Below are 16,310 nucleotides of genomic sequence, written 5' to 3'. Positions count from 1 at the left end.
TTAAATCAGGAGTGAATGGAGCTAATGAGATTAAGGAGCGGGAAAGAGCTTGCCAGGGTGGGTCCCGGGATTAGTCACGGTGACGGCGATGGGTATAGGGAAACAGCGAGCCGGAGAAAGGAGCGGATGCCGAGGGGACGTGGAGAAGCAGGAGAAGAACGGGTAGCTGGGCAGAGAGAAAGGCGAATCCATATTTATGAAAAGCTCTTTTGAATGTGGAGGAAATTCACCGAAGACCTGTCTCCCTCGTCTCGGACGTAGAAGAGCGATTCAAGTGCACCCTTTTTTTATTCCCTCTCCGCAGTCGGAGAAATAATAGGAGGTCTAATGCGAGGAGGAGGAGGTTGTGTTGGAGACAGAGTCGAGTGTTGGTTGCGAGTGGGCAGGCCGATCTCCTCCTTCGGGCTCTCCTCGGGGGATGGAAAGGGTTTCTGGGGATTCCACTTGCGCGTCCTGAGAGCGATGGAAGACAAGCAGTAGACGTCCGGCGAAATCTAGTCGGAAGTATTCCGGCACGGCGGATGGGAGCTGTCTTCACTGCTGGTATAGGTCCACGGTCTCGCGGTGATGTGTAATTTGCCAATTCGCCTATTTCTCGCGAGGGCGTTCGGAATCTTTAGGGTAAATGTCACAATGCTTTAATTCAAAACCATTAACCCAAAATCAAGATGTAATTAATTATTGGCATTGTTGGGTAGTTATTTAAATAGTTATTTATGATGCAGAGGTAATATCGATTGATCAGTATTAACTATTTGATGACATTACGTTACTGTGGTTTTATTTCAATGATCAATTTTTTTTAAATCTAACTTTGACACAACCAACAGCCTCAAATTGTGAGGTGACAATTTAAGCTGGCAGATTTTTTCACCAGCTAGTTTCCTAATTCTATTTCTGAGACATCTTAAAAAAAGTTTTGCAAAATGTAGCCTGTGCCAAGGTGCCTAAGGTTTCTATAATGATTTAGGGTTTTATGACACATTTTCTCTGAAGAATAGAGGTCTCTCTCTACACCCTAAGATACTGTTTTATTTTAGGGGTTTTGCATCCATTTGCAAAAAGTGTCTCATTGCAACATTGTAAAGTAGAACGTCCCATTTATAAAGAAAATCATAAACTAAGGACCATAAAACTCTCGGATAATATTACAACCAATAAGTGTCTGTGCCGTGTGTTGGCGGCTAACTTCTCTAATTTGTGAATTGTGTCGTTTTGCGTTTTCCTAAATAATACGGTGAAAAAATATCTTCCGAAAATTTTCCAAATTAATGTCGTGCGAGACTTTATAAAGTAAATGTTAATCTTGTTATAACTTTAAAAGCTCATAATGCGAAGCCATAGGTACAATCATGTAATGGGAGTGAATATGCGAAGTGGTTGCATGCCTTCTTTTAGTGTCGATAAATAATATTACATTTGCAATATTCCTGAGCATTGCCGCCAATGTTGGACGCACTTGAGGGCATTATGGTCGTATTAGTTGAATCAATTTGATGATGCATCACAAGGCTTTTTGCAAGCACTCAGGAATTTTCGGCGTCCAAAACATGATGACTTGAGTGTTGCATCATGGGGAAACGGATCCGTGGGAGTTGACCGAAATGGCAAACAATGGCACATACACCGAATTACAATGTCTTCCTCCTCCCTTGACGCCTCCCACTCCCTCCAGTTCGTCCTTTTGAAAGGGCCGCGGCAGCCAAGCGCGCGAGAAGTGACTTGAGGAAATGCCATAACCCTAAATAATCCATGAAATCACACTTTAGAGGGCCGTTGTGTGCCAAAACTACCGCCGTAAGCAAGAGTTGTCCTTTAAGATGAAGAGGAACGCGGGTGGCTTCAAGTTCTTCGTGTGGAAAGAGTTGGGAGGGAGTGGGATGGGTGGGGGGGGGGGAGAGATGCTTGGCGGTTATGCTGGCAAGTGTAAGGAAACGAAGGGGTTGAGATACAAAGAGAGGGAGGAGGGGAGGATGGGTAGGAGGAGGGGATGAGGAGGTTGGATTTTTTTTTAACGTTGAGATGGGTCGTAAGGGAGGAGGAATGAGAGGCAAAGAAGAGGGGAAGAGAGCATTGTGGGGTGCGTAGCAAGAGGGATGGCGATGCATTTTTCATGGGAACGGAGCCGTATGGAGTGGAGTTTGGAGGGAAGGGGTAGGTTTTGCAGGAGTTCAAATAAGAGCGGGAGGGAGAGATTCTACAGGAGTTGAGGTCTTGGATGTAGCCAAGGAGGGATGGAGAGGGTTTTCAAAGTTATTTTAGTGTTTCCCAAGCACGTGGTAATATAAAATAAAATATTTTGTAATTCCTCACGCTTTTTCTCAACTGTCCGGCACCCTTTTAAGCATATCAGTTTTACATTGAATCATGCTGCTTGCATAATAAAATTTCGTTATTTTTTAATTCAAATGTTACGTATTCTAACATGTAGAGAGTACTTTAATTTTAGGTGCGTTACCCAATACGGTGCTCAATCTCAAGAATCCTATCTCTTGAAAAGGCGTTTTGATCGATTTCAATTGCTTTGCTGCTACTGAGATGATATGAAAATTACATCGCTTTATATAACAAATAGCTTCTTGTCCAACCTGCCTTCTTTACCAATATTTATATGGCTAATGCACAGAGTGAATTTATTGCTACACAGTTATTTGAACCTGAATATTATCTTTGAGTGGTATGTATATTTGAATCCTTTTTGTGAATACCTTGTAATACAAAATTGTTTGTCTGTAAACTGCGTAACTTCATAATATAAAAATTGCGTATGCCCCGTGCAGTCATTGTCTACAATTTATCATTGATTATAGAATGTGTATAAAATATTCACCGGGGTGGGACAGGATGGGTCTCGCAGGGATGATAACGAAGGCTGGCAATGAAGGGGGGGGGGGGTGTTAAGAAGGCGGAGAAGGTTGGAGCAGTGGTGGGAGAATTTTTTTTCCAGAACTCATAAAATTTCGTGCTCAAGAAGGACGGCTCGAGTGGTCGGGGGGCCTCGCTTGGGGGAAGAAAATCTGCGAGCACCCTTCCTCGTTGTTGCGGGAGACTGCTTTTCCGTGATGACAGTGGAGGGGAGAGGTGCGGTGGGTCTGCTGAGAGCAGGAGCCGGGGTTGCGGCAGTAGGATGTTGTGGATGTGGGAGAACCTTGAAAACCGTGAGAGTGTGGGTGTGGAAGGCACCAGGCGCGAGGGCATTTGAGCAGATTGAAGCTAATCTCGGCAACCTTCGCTCAATCTCACCGTATTTATGATCTCATCCGCTGTTTTTCTTTTCCGCCTTCTTTTTATTTTTACGCCCATCCTCTTGCCCCCGCGTCATATCCCGCCCGTGCCTTCCCTCCTCCGCCTTCCAAAAAGGTAATTGCTACCCGGCACATGTGCACCTTATTTCATTCTGTCCGAGAGGACGATGCTTATACGGAACGATGCCTTGGGCCGTGTCGAGCGTCGTCGTTGGCTGGATAGGACCGGGGAAAAGCGGCCTCCTCCGCGAATCTTTTAATTGGATGTTCCCTAATTTATCGCCGTTTTATATTTTAACGGGTCAAAGCAGCAGTGCATTCCATTTGGCCCGAGCGCAGACACTCGCGCGGAAGAAGTAAGTGATTGAGTGTTCATTTAAATAATAATTATATCTCTCATCCGCCGCTTGGGTGCAAGCGGAATTAATTTTTTTCTCCTCTACTATCCCTGGCAATCTCTTCTTCCTCCAGCTGTAGGCATAAGCTGGAAATTTTGAGGCAAACTTATTCCGTTTCCGTCTTCATGCAAGCGCAATGCGCTGTGCTGATGAAGTTTCTACGTGACCCTGTGATGGGGTGGCTGGGTGCCTAGTTGAATTTTAAGTGGAGATCATAATTTTAATCGGATGAAGCTGTTGAATTAACGGCAGAACAGTCCAGATCAAGGGGGCGCGCGGAATAGCAAGGGAGCAAATCATGTTCCAAATAGACTGAAATAACCAAAGCATTGTGGAAAACTGACCTCGTTACTCCAAAAGAAGAAAGGATAATTATTTATTTAAATAATGAGTGAACAATAGATCTTTCAAGCGCATATTTTTCCTGTTGCAGTGCTTTCCCCTTGTATAAAATCTTAAGTTGTTATTTGAGGACGAATCTGTTTGAAAACAAATTATGATAAAAATGTTTTAGAGGACGTCACAATGGTCAATAAAGTCGGTCCAAAATACCAGTATGGTTGCAATTTAAATGATAATTTTTTAATAGGATCAAATTAATAAAAGTTATTTTGTAAAATAAAATCATACAATTGTATCCATATAAAAATCATACAATTACGATGAATTGAGAAGCAGAAAAGGATTTTTCGAAGCATTGTTGAGAAGAGTAAGTATCTACAAAATATTTTCAAGTCTATGTGGGTAAAGAAACCTTAAAATTGACAGAGCGTATAAATTAAGTAAATTAAAGATTTTTCGATGAATAATACCTATTATGTTCAAAGAAATATTTATCAAATTTTTACTCCAGCACATTTCCTCAGAGTTCATAAAATATTTCATGCATTAGTACTGTATTTTGCAGCTAAGCTTACATTCATTTCTTCTTTTTTTCTCAGATCCTCCTGAAATCGAAGTGGAGCGCAGCTGGGTGCACTCGGGTGAAGGATTTGAAGCGCAGCTGGTCTGCATTGTCCACGGCGAGCCGCCTCCGGAGGTAAAATATTTTATCACAATGCATCGATTTGTTTCTTCCTTGATACCTCAGAAATAGGAGCTTAAAAATGGGCGGTATAAGGATTATCTATTCCATCTATCTATAGAATGAAGTACTTTCTTACATTTATTCCTGTCTCTATTTTAATTAACCCAGTATTCAAGTTGTCGTCGAGAAAGAAGGAAAATGTTATATGTCAAGCGTTCAGGCTTCAATTTTTGGAACCACTTATCAATAGTGCAGATTGAATCACTATTTTAAAGTACTGTTCCACAAAACTCTATTTTTCCGACAATGGGTTTCAACTACTATACAGTTATTATAAAATTTCCTTGATAATGACTTTGTCAACTCGTGATGCAATAGCAATAATGAGGGCCCTCGTGGAGAGGAACCTAGAATATGAGCAGGACGTATATGTGTGTTTCGTGGATTTTGAAAAAGCGTTTGATAGGGTGAACTGGGTAAAGTTAATGGATATTCTCAAGAGAATAGGTGTAGACTGGAGGGATAGACGACTGATTTGTAATCTGTATATGGCCCAGACTGCGCAAGTGAGGATAGCGGACGGAGAATCTGGGTGGGCAAGCATTGGCCGAGGTGTGAGGCAAGGCTGTCCTCTATCGCCACTGCTCTTTAACGTGTATGCTGAAGAGATGGTAAGGGAAGCGTGGGATGAGTTAGAAGCTGGGATAAAAGTGGGAGGAATGATGTTCAAATCAGTGAGATTCGCGGATGACCAGGCGTTGATCAGTCAGTCAGCAAGGGGGCTTCAGGCCCTAGTGGATGCGTTATACGAACGTTGCGAGGAGTTTGGGATGAGGATTAATCACAAGAAAACTAAGGTAATGCGGTTTTGTAAAGCATCACGAGCGAGGAATGTGAGACTCAAGAAAAAGGTGGGTGGTGAAAAACTTGAGCAGGTTGAGCAATTCAACTATTTAGGCAGTACGTTAGAGGAAAACGGATACAGTAGTAAGGACATCAGGAAGAGAATAGCATTAGCGAAGGAGGCGTTCATGAGCAGGAAGGAGCTTCTGAGAGGATCGTTGTGTAAGAGTTTAAAGAAAATGTTAGTGAAGAGTTTGGTTTGGAGTGTAGCTCTCTACGGTGCGGAAACGTGGACTCTAAGGAAAGAAGACGAGAGAAGATTGGAGGCGTTCGAGATGTGGGTATGGAGAAGAATGGAGAGGGTGAAATGGACGGAGAGGAAAAGGAACGACGAAGTGCTGGATATGGTTGGCGGGGAGAGAAAGCTTTTAGATGAGATACGCAGGAGACAGAAGGTTTGGATGGAGTTAGTGCTTAGCGGTGAGGGTATGTTGAAAATGGTGTTGGAGGGTAGAATGTTGGGGAAACGAGGGAGGGGAAGGAAAAGAATAGGATTTTTAGATAGATTGAAAGAGAGTAGGCCTTACAGTGAATTAAAGAAGGCAGTGCTGGAAGGAAAGGGAGGCTCCCAGATCACCTCTTTAGTACTCCATGGAAACCTACCTTAATCGGTAGAATACTATAATAATAATGACTTTGTTGTAGTTAAAACCCAGGGTTGGAACAACAAAATGTAGTGGAACATTACCAAGTAATTTATTTCGTACTAAGGAAAATGTAATTTCGCCAAAGCAAATGATTTTGATATTATTCGCCAAATTTATGTCCTGTCAATATTAAGGGAACAAGACAAAAATCTAGTTCTTTGGCTGCTGCAGTCGTGAGTAGGCATTAAAATTTCAGCACTCCAATTTTGCCTTATTTTCTCCCAGGTCATAAAACTATTTTGCGGAAGCTGGTTGTTTTCTTGCGTAAATCAACCTTCCTTTGGTAACGTGATGAAAGCCATTAATCATAAAGACATTTTTTCCTCTCCCTGTACTACATTTCGGGGAGCAGAAATTGGTTCAATAAGGTATGTGCGATAGCCCTGGAGTCGCCATGTTAAACCTAAATAAATTTTGTTCACTTACTTTAAGCGGCAAATTTGGTGCAGTGCGACCCAAGCTATATTAACATCAAATTAAATTCAATTTGAACATCTAGACACGCTATCTGCAGTCCATGCAGTCCTCCATTTTTCCAAACAGATTGTTTTTTTAACTGCCATTAAAAGCGGGGATCATTCATTTTACTATTGCTTGCGTGTGGAACATTCGGTTTAATTAAAGAATGCAGAACATGATTCCAGGATAGTTTTTTAAATATGATAGGAGTATGTGCACTCGCGTTCCTTGACGTTACCGATTTTGAAAACTATAAAATTAAGTATTCACAACTCTCGGCGGGAAATGGAAGCATGGATCCCTAGGCAATGATATTGTACTGTTCATGGCAAATAATATTGTACCGTTCATGGCAAAAATCTGTGGATTCAAGTTGGAAACTGAGGTAGCAGATTAAGAAGTGCAGAATTACGATTTGGAATAGAAAATAATTGGACCTTCTCCCTTTCATTAGTCGTTGGATTACACTCTTCGCATGAATTAATCTCAGAGCACTACTAATGCACTTCCACGGAAGGTCGTTAAACTCAAAACCACTCTACATTCCACCCTTATAGTGGAGAATATGTTGTGAATGAGAGAGTTGAATTGCAAAATTCTCTGATTTCAATATCAAAGCGTGAAGTGCAGAGCTAAATTTGACGCTATATCCGCCCCTTATGGAGGACTACAATTGCGTTTTGACGAGACGAAAATGGTGGATATTTCACATCAGAGTGCATCCGAACGTCGCCGCTCCACGGATTCCAAAACCTTTCGTGGTGGGCGCGGTGCATTGTGAGGGAAATCCCCGTCCATTAGTTGCACTCTCGATTTCGCTGCTTTTGTTGATGCATTTGCGACCCGCGCCATCAAGGCTGCTTATGTTCATCGTGCCCCACTCCACTGATTTCTCCCACCCCCTATACTCTGAAGAAAAACTCAAGGGATGATGAATCCGGGCAAGGTTGGAATAGGAGAGGGTGGAGAATGACGCTTAATGGCGCTGTTGGGTTGATTAGTGGGTTAATGCGCCCGGCAAATGGCCGCTTGTCATCCCTCTCTCCTTAGGGGTGCTTAATTAACACCCTATCTTGGAGTGCTTTGTCATTTCTTTTTAGTTCATCTTCAACCATTTTCCTCTCCTTTCGCTGACATTTTCCCGATCCCTGACCTTTTTGCCTGTGATCCGTGTATGTTTTATTCTTGCCGCTTATGCTTTCCACCATTTTTTCATCTCTCAACTCCAACTAAGTGGGTAATCTACCTTTTTCCTTTCCTCTCTCCGAATGCTTTGACTCCAGTGGAAGATTATGACTGGATCATGTCTTATAAAACCCTTATCTCTCGCGTTAATGTCACGACTAATGTTTACTCTCCTTTATCTCCTCTAACCCTGTAACTTATTCTCCTACTCCCTTCTGTTTAACTCACTCCTCTGAAATATTCGCATGTTTTTTCTTTCACTCCCCCTTCTAACCAAATGGTCCCGTGTGAAATGGGTGGTTTGTTGTCCCCACCGTTCTATTGGTCTCGAGTTACGGCTTCGGGGCGTAGAGCCCGGAGATTTAATTTATCTTCAGAAGGGATTTGAGCGATTAACTTAATCGGCATTAAGGTCTTTTACTTCTCCAATTTCAATCCATTGATATCCATGGAACTGTTTTTTAGTGGATATCAGATGACTTTTTAATCGCAAGATTATTCAGGATATACGCACTCGTATCAATTTACGGGGTATTCGCATTCTTGCAAGCTATAATTCTCTTAAATCTCGCTAAGAGATTTTTTCTCTGGACGATTTTTACTCCGGCCGGGTACCATTTTGGATGACCCCTTTTTTATCTCTTGGATTATTCCGAGGATTTTTATGAAAGGTGCGCTCTTGGCGGTGGGGTTGAATAATTTAATTTTTTTAAATTGCAACTTCTTACATTAAAGCTAGAAAAGCTCACATACATTTGCTTCAATTTTGAAATATAATTTCTCAAGGAGGATGACAAATGTATAAATCTCTCTCACACCCTCATCTCATTATGAATTTAAGAAGAATTTATGCCAAAGCCTTAAGTATGTATACATATCTAACCACCCTTAAAATATTTTTAAGCCACATTTAGACTGAGTGAGGAATGATCGATATTTAAGTACATACAAAAATTTTATGGACTTTCATTGTGCATCTATTGAAATCTAGCTGTAAATAATTAGAATTTATGATAAAATCTTTGCAAAATAGATTTGAATATATTTTAGAATCACTATTATTAATTCAATTTAGGCATTCCGGAATTGCCATGGTGCAGAATATTCTATTATTTTGATTCTTATCACCATAAAATTGCTCTGAAACTACATACTGAAAATTCCTTTACCATAAATGAAATTTTGGTTAGTGGTTTCGTTTGGTTAGAAAAACTTTAAGGCGTTAGAAATAAATTATTGTTTATTTAAAGAGTTAAATAAAATCTTGATTGGGATAATGTTTGCCGCAAGGAATGGAAATTTAAAGCCAATTACGAAATAAACATCATAGCACAATTTATATCTTTTTGTGCTGGCTATAGGTGAATATATTTTATATAGTGACAATTCATAGTTCTTGTTTAATTAATAAATATAGATATCCTTTCTGGGATGTTCTATAATGATCCTACAGCCTATCCAGAGGTATGAAGGAATAGTAGCTGAAATCATACCATAATTCAACATGTGTACATCAACGAAATTCTTGACCGACAAGATCATGAAAATATCTCGCAATGACAGGGATATGAACAAATTGCTGTATGGAAAACGGCTTGAGCGTTGTTGGACTGAGTTACAGTATCTGGTGAAATAATTCATTGGGTAGCTATGTTTCGGGATAAGCCCGTCCAGCTCATTTGCAAGGCAGTGCGGTATTTAAGGTTTTTTGTAGCCAAGCCACATCACACGTACCAGTCGGCGAGCCTCTTTGATGTCTGCACGGACGAAAAGCCCCCTACTGCTAACACCTCTTCCCTTTCCCTTGCATGAGGTGAAAGGATGGAGAAATGCTGAAATTTTGGATATCACGTGACCTGTAACATTCAATTTTACTCGTCCGCCTCTCCCGGAGAAGCATCTTTTTGATGCATGCGTGTCCTACTTTTTTGCCCGGCTGAGTGTTTAAAATTTTATGTACCAGGTCTCACATGCTAAGTAAGCGAAAATAATCCTTGCGGAAAATTTATTCTTGGGAAACCTTTCAACCTAATGCAATGGTAGCAAGGGTCCTGTATTCCCCTGCGTCGACTAATTGTTTTTTTTTGTTATGTTTCGTTTAAAAAATCTCATCTCTGGCACGCCCTTTTTTACGAAAGAGAGAGAGTTAATTCAAGATCGTTTTGATTTCACAGGGACATAAAATGGAAAGCTGTTCACCTACAACTTCATATTCAGTTGTACAATAACAGTCGGAGTAATTATAACTTTCAACATGCAATTGACATATGCCATTTTTAAGCTTGAGGGTGATACACTAAGATATAACTTTTTTACCCTAATTTCTCCCTTTTGATGGTAACTTCTCTAATAATATATTTGATGACTAGTTTTCCTTTTGTCCGAATCGGTTATTATACATCAGAATACTCGCACAAGGAGGATACATGGCAAGTACTCTTCCTTATTTTATCATAATTGCTCTTAATAATAAATAATCGTATCTAATAGATACGAAAGATATTTTTCCTCGGGTAGCTATACATTTAATTTCTTTTAAAACGATCGTATATTAATCTAAGTTTTCCATATTATTTATTCAATAAGGCTAAACACGAAAGGCACATAGTGTGAATCTTTGCCAAGAGATAGAACTGCCATCGGGAGAACCTCAGCGCCTTAGAATAGTAACTACGTCCCACATTTCCCAAAATCCGCTATCCCCCACCTATTTGTCTACTCTGTCCACTCCTCTAAAGGTTCCCTTGCCTCCGTAGCCCCCAGGAAGCCTCTGGCACCCTAGATAATTTCTCGCTCAGGTTTTATGTTTTGAAGACCATAAACTCTTCGAAATAAAATATCAAGTTACACGACAACAATGGAAACGTGCTTCACCCTTTCTCTCAAACTGACCCTTTTCATCCAACCTTCTTCAAAGCTCCCAGTTTCTAGAGGCAAACAATGAGTCGCCTATTGTGCCCAAAAGTGTCTAACCATGACTTCCGGCAAATGATAAGATATCTTAATTGGATTGAAATATTTGTATTGTGCACACAATTCAAAAGAAAATGACACCAAACTCGGTATATTTTTGACATATTTTGTAATTTACTGATGGTGAATTAAAAAAAAAGTTCTTACTCAGTCTAGTAAAAATAAGACATTTTTGGGATTCAGCGCACAAAAATATATGGTACTCCGTCAACAGAACTTGAAAAACGTGGTAGAATCGTAAAAAATGCAGGCCTGTGTTATTAGTATTAGACCCAAACAAGACGAGACAGAATGGAAATTCAAACTGTCTAAATCACTTAACTCGCACGTTTCTGCCTAGAAAAAAAGGCGGAACAAAATTTCATGCTCCTACAAGCTCCTCCCTTGCTCCCGTCAGTATTCTCTCCAGTGCCTCGCTGCTAGGAAGGCAGAGTTCCCAGACACCCAAAGAACACTCTCCATCCCCACCACGGCCTTCACCCTCGCATAATTTCGCAGACCCCTCTTTCCTCTCGCTGAGCGGATAAGTCGTTCTATTTCCCCCAATTCACCACTGGTGACGCCCTCAGACAGTCATTTTTGCCATTATTATTATTATTTGAATTATTACTTTACAAATGCATGTTTCTTGGTTTTAAAAGTCGCATTGGATTATTACCTTGGCTAAAATTCTTTTGCTGTGACTGTTTTTTGCCAAAAATAATACATATATTCCATTAATTACAACATGTAAAACTTACAATTTCCAATTTAAGTCGATGTAGCAAGGCAGAGAAAATGCAGTGATTGCTTTATATTATCGAAGGTTTCATGTTGATGGTGTCCTACTCATCATTCTGGAAAAATCATTTAACGGGGCAATCGCCTTTTGCCTTAAAGTGAACTGCAGTTAAATTTGTCGTAGCTCATAATAAGGGTCAATGTTTACGTTATTATGAGTTTAGAAGTTACGGAAATATATTTAATATTTATTTCTCTTAAAACGATCGTAAGTAAATATGAGTTTTCCATATGTTTTTATTTATTAAGATATTGCCCAGATAAATTAGTCTACGGTCATAATAAGTATCACTGTTTTATTTACAATTAGTCAAAAAGGTATTGATATACTTCGCATTTAAGAGATTTTAGGGCAATATTTTTAAGTGGTTTATTCTGAGAAACGAGGTTATGCCAACGGTTAGAGTGGGAAATGACCAAATAGAATATTGCCGCTCAGCAAGTTCATTTCATCCATCTGTCATCATCTTCTTATCCTAAGCCTTGATAAATGTACCTTTCTCACTTTCAATTGGCACTCTGGAGGTAAAAAAGCCTCCGTTTCTTGCTTTAATGTTTATCTTGCCCGACCCCTTACATGTATTCTCTTCATCGCTGTCAGTACCTCTATTTCAATTTCCCCTATCACACCATCTACAATGTCCCAATCAGATACTCTTTGGCCGCGTATAAAATCATTTTTGATTAGGGTGACAATGAATGAAAATCAATCCAAAAAACATGTTTTATTTTTGCTTATGATGTACTGGAATTAAAAATAACAGAACACTTGTTGTGGTGTTGTACTGATAGTTAACTGCCTACCCGTTTCAACTTCTACTATATCAATTTTGAGTCCAAAAAAATACCGTTCCTAACAAAAAGGTTCTCTTTGGCCTTGAAAAGTTAACTATATTCGGTGAAGCCGCAGGATAATATTTATAAACAATAAGAGTGTTTGTATATCATGTGTAATACTTCCAAAAAGAACAACTGATGCGTTCAACCTCGTATTCGAAGTTTTTTTATTCCTACCAATATTTTATTGATAATATTACTCGGCATTCTGACCATATTTTCTCGCCAGCGTCCTTTTGAATCAGTGAAGGGAGTACTTTAGGTGTATGAGGATTTCATTTCCTTGCCTTGAATAAATCTATATTTACTTCAAACATCGCCAATTAGTTTGTATTATTCATGCATGATTATCATTATTTTCAAGTCTGATTGAAACGCCACATGACCCTCTTTAAAATAGGAATTTTACATTTTCCATACGTTACCTCCCATTAGATGGGAAATTATTCGATATCGTTCATGGCTAGGGGCTAAGGTATAAAAATTCATTGCAGGTACATAATGAATGCTTTGATAGGAAGTAATAGGGCGGTTCCTACGCATATTACATCACGTTTCTCTGCGATGCTATGCGGGATACGGGCGTTGAAGCTAAATACCTGAAACTTCAGGAAGTTGTAGATTGAATTCAGCAGATGCCGAAGAGTGACTGTGGCAGTACGTGATCCAGGTGGGTTTCTAAAAGAGAGTAGTCATTCATGGAAGGACCTTGATATATGATGTCACGTAGCATAATTAGACCAGATGAGGAAGGATCTATTAACTACATAAGCTTAAAATTTAGGATTCGAGGAATTCATTTTATTCGTTCATTCCACCGTGTTCTGGGATGTTCCATCATTTTAATAATTCTTAGCGAAAAACTTCTTCAAACTTCTTTACCAATTTACCCAGAGGCATATACTCCTGTTCATTTCCAAACCAATGAGATAACAGCTTCTGAGCTTTGAAGTTGTCTTCGTATGTTAATGCTACTTTTCTGAAGTTGTGAAAGCAATTGGTAAAGCTTATTTGATGTTGGGCACGATATGGTGGAAGTTCTGAATATTATTAAAATAAGACATTGCAATATTTCCACTGAGTTCCACTGCAATAGTAAGAAATATTGCAATGTCTTATTTTAATAATATGGTAGTAAGGCGTCCTTTTTTCCTATTGGCAGGTACTTGTTATCATATAATATGTTTGCGTTCAGTTCTTCGTGCTTCACAAGCCACCGCGGTAGACTTCGCAATCATTTTTGGGCCTAATGAATTAATGAAATATTATTTGTGATATTATAACGATGGATTAAGAGGCATTTGGCGAATTTGACAATGGTTCCTGGCTGAAAAGTTCCTTAACAATGCCTGTAACCTCCTGGATATAAGTGATATAATTTTTCTTAGTGATTTACCAACAACCATTAAAAAGTATGTATTCCTTTACACACCTGAAATTTGGAGCAATAATATATCTAATAATAAAATTAAAAAAATAGTGTCTTTGAATTGTTACTGAATTTTTGCTTGATAATTTACCCATGGAAGGATTTATAAAATATGACAAACAAAATTTCCTTAGGTTAATTTACTTTTCAGAAATAATAAAAAAATAAATAACAAAAAATATTCAAGGAATTTACTGCGATCAGGAATTCCAAACCTAAAATCGTCACATATTTTGTAAACCAATGCCTTAATCGAAATAAATTCTGTATATTCTTTAAATGCGCAAAGCCATATCAATAGCTTTAAATAGCAAATCATAAATGATATGCAATAAATTACTCAGCTGTAGTCCTCTCCGTGTCTTCTTAATGCAACCTCTTTGTGATAATACAGGAATTATTTGGGGTCTTTGGTCTGAATACCTACCGTCAGCTTTCAATATATATATGTGCATTTTATCGTTAAATGTACGGAGGAAATGAGTGACAGATACTGTGGTGTTCATTGTACAAGTGACCCGATGTGTGGAAGAGCTAGAAGTGCTTTCCTTAAGAGGTAGAGCCTTCTTCTCTAGGAAATTTAGTGAAGCAGGCAATGCATAGCCCTTAAACGTAACATAACCACTTCCTTCATGATGCCTTACTCTCTTTTCAATACCCCCTTCATGGCACTTATATACCCCTCATAGCATATCGTTTGCTCCTCTACCCCATACATGTTGATATTTTCCGTCTCTCACAACTTCTCACTTCGGATGCTCTCTTAAGGCCATTAATTCGTAATAACTATTTCGCCCAGTCCCGCGCAGTATCCCGTTTTTAACTTCGAACGCAGTGTTTGCATTTATCGATCCTCGGCTCCGCTGAATTATGAAACCTCGATGAACCAATTTCATTTTTCATATTTTTGATTATTCGTGCTTTCGGTACTTCGGTGAAACAGATTCGTGGGCGTGAATTTAAAATGATTTTGCATTTATTTTGGTTGGTCTATTTGAATGAAAATTTCCAAGTGGTCGAGATTTACATGGACCGAAAATACTCTTTATAGTGTGACCTTATCTTATTAAAGTGTCATAAATCATATCGATATATTTTTTCATCGTTGCGTAAAATTATGCAATCTTGATTTGCTCTCGTAACGGTTTTGATTTTCAAGGCTATTTTAGTTATGAGTAGCCCATTTGACTGTAATTATTTTTGTGATGTGAAGGGTATATTACTTCGAAGCTACAATGAGTTTGGATTGCTTCATATGTTCTACAACAGGGAAACTTGGATGTGTGGTAGATTTAAACATTTTCAAATGGGTGTTGAAACAAAACGGCATGCATATTGTTGCAACCCACTACATAGATGTCATCATATTTTTCCGCTTAATATAATGTAGATATGAAAATATTTTGGTAATAATTCACGTAGATTAGAGTTAGTTAATTGTATCATAAAAGATACCTACCGTTAACAGCAAGAATGCAACTCTGCTCTCGTTTAATTTCCCAAAGTTTCGAGTAGAAGTTGACACTATCTCGACCGAGTAACTACCTCGACCCCGAATTTGTAAATGGAAGAAAATAAAAAGAAATAGATAATTAAAGACCTTAGTGACCCAAATGATGATGCTGTTCACCCATAAAGTCACAAATCTTCAACGCGGCCACATTTGAAGTAGTGTAGATGGAGACCGCATAACTCTGTGTTACTCGTATTTATACCACTCATCTCTACTCTTGAAAATGCGTACCAAGTAAAAAAAAGGGTACTCCATAAAAATCGACTCACTCCAGCAAAATACGCGTTCGTTTGTCCATCAGCGTTTTACATCGAATTCCCTTCGCGTGATCCGTCCGTGCAATGCGAATGACGGGAAAGCGGAATGCGTTGAACTCCGTAGAGCCACGTACTTGACCCTGGTCTCTCAAAAAACCGGGCGGGATAGGTAGTAGTGCATCTCACAGTTTCTCCACTTGTTGGCTCTTGGAATGCACTCAAGATGTGCATTCAATTTTTTCCATTAATCAAGCGAGCGGAGTAGCAGTTGGCCCGTCTACGAAACATTTCCCTGGTCCTATTCTTATATTGTTTTATTTTTTTATTCTACTCGACGTCTGACTCACTCATTCGTTCGTCTCTCGGCCGGGTGACGTTTAGAGGGTACTCGACTCGCTCGCTGCTTCGCCATATTGGTTGACATCAACAGTCAGCGTTTCGCGCCATTATCACCACCCACCACGATTTTTAAAGTCGTATTTCAGCATTCATATTTTTTTACGATGATCAACATTTTTTTAGCATTGAAATGATTTTACCATGTTGCGTTTAAATGCGCGTGCTTCAACTCCCATTCAGTGGTACATAACACGTGAATGCGAATAAATATACCGGGATGATGAATTAGACCGTTTGTCTTCTTTGACTGTTGTTGGG

At 39.3% G+C, this 16,310-nt stretch overlaps 1 protein-coding gene across 2 annotated transcripts in view; it reads left to right on the top strand.

The window, feature by feature from the left end:
• Nucleotides 1–16,310, top strand: part of LOC124153454 (lachesin-like) — an 810,730-nt gene that overhangs the window by 777,986 nt on the left and 16,434 nt on the right. For both annotated transcript variants that reach the window (XM_046526611.1, XM_046526610.1), the window contains exon 6: nt 4,585–4,682. In XM_046526611.1, coding sequence (XP_046382567.1) covers nt 4,585–4,682 — 98 coding nt within the window. The remainder of the gene's footprint in view (nt 1–4,584; nt 4,683–16,310) is intronic.

The sequence above is a fragment of the Ischnura elegans genome, chromosome 2, assembly GCF_921293095.1.
Source record: "Ischnura elegans chromosome 2, ioIscEleg1.1, whole genome shotgun sequence".
NCBI classification, from domain to species: Eukaryota; Metazoa; Arthropoda; class Insecta; order Odonata; family Coenagrionidae; genus Ischnura; species Ischnura elegans.
The sequence above is the reverse complement of the archived record's forward strand: the minus strand, read 5'-3'. Positions and strand labels throughout refer to the sequence as shown.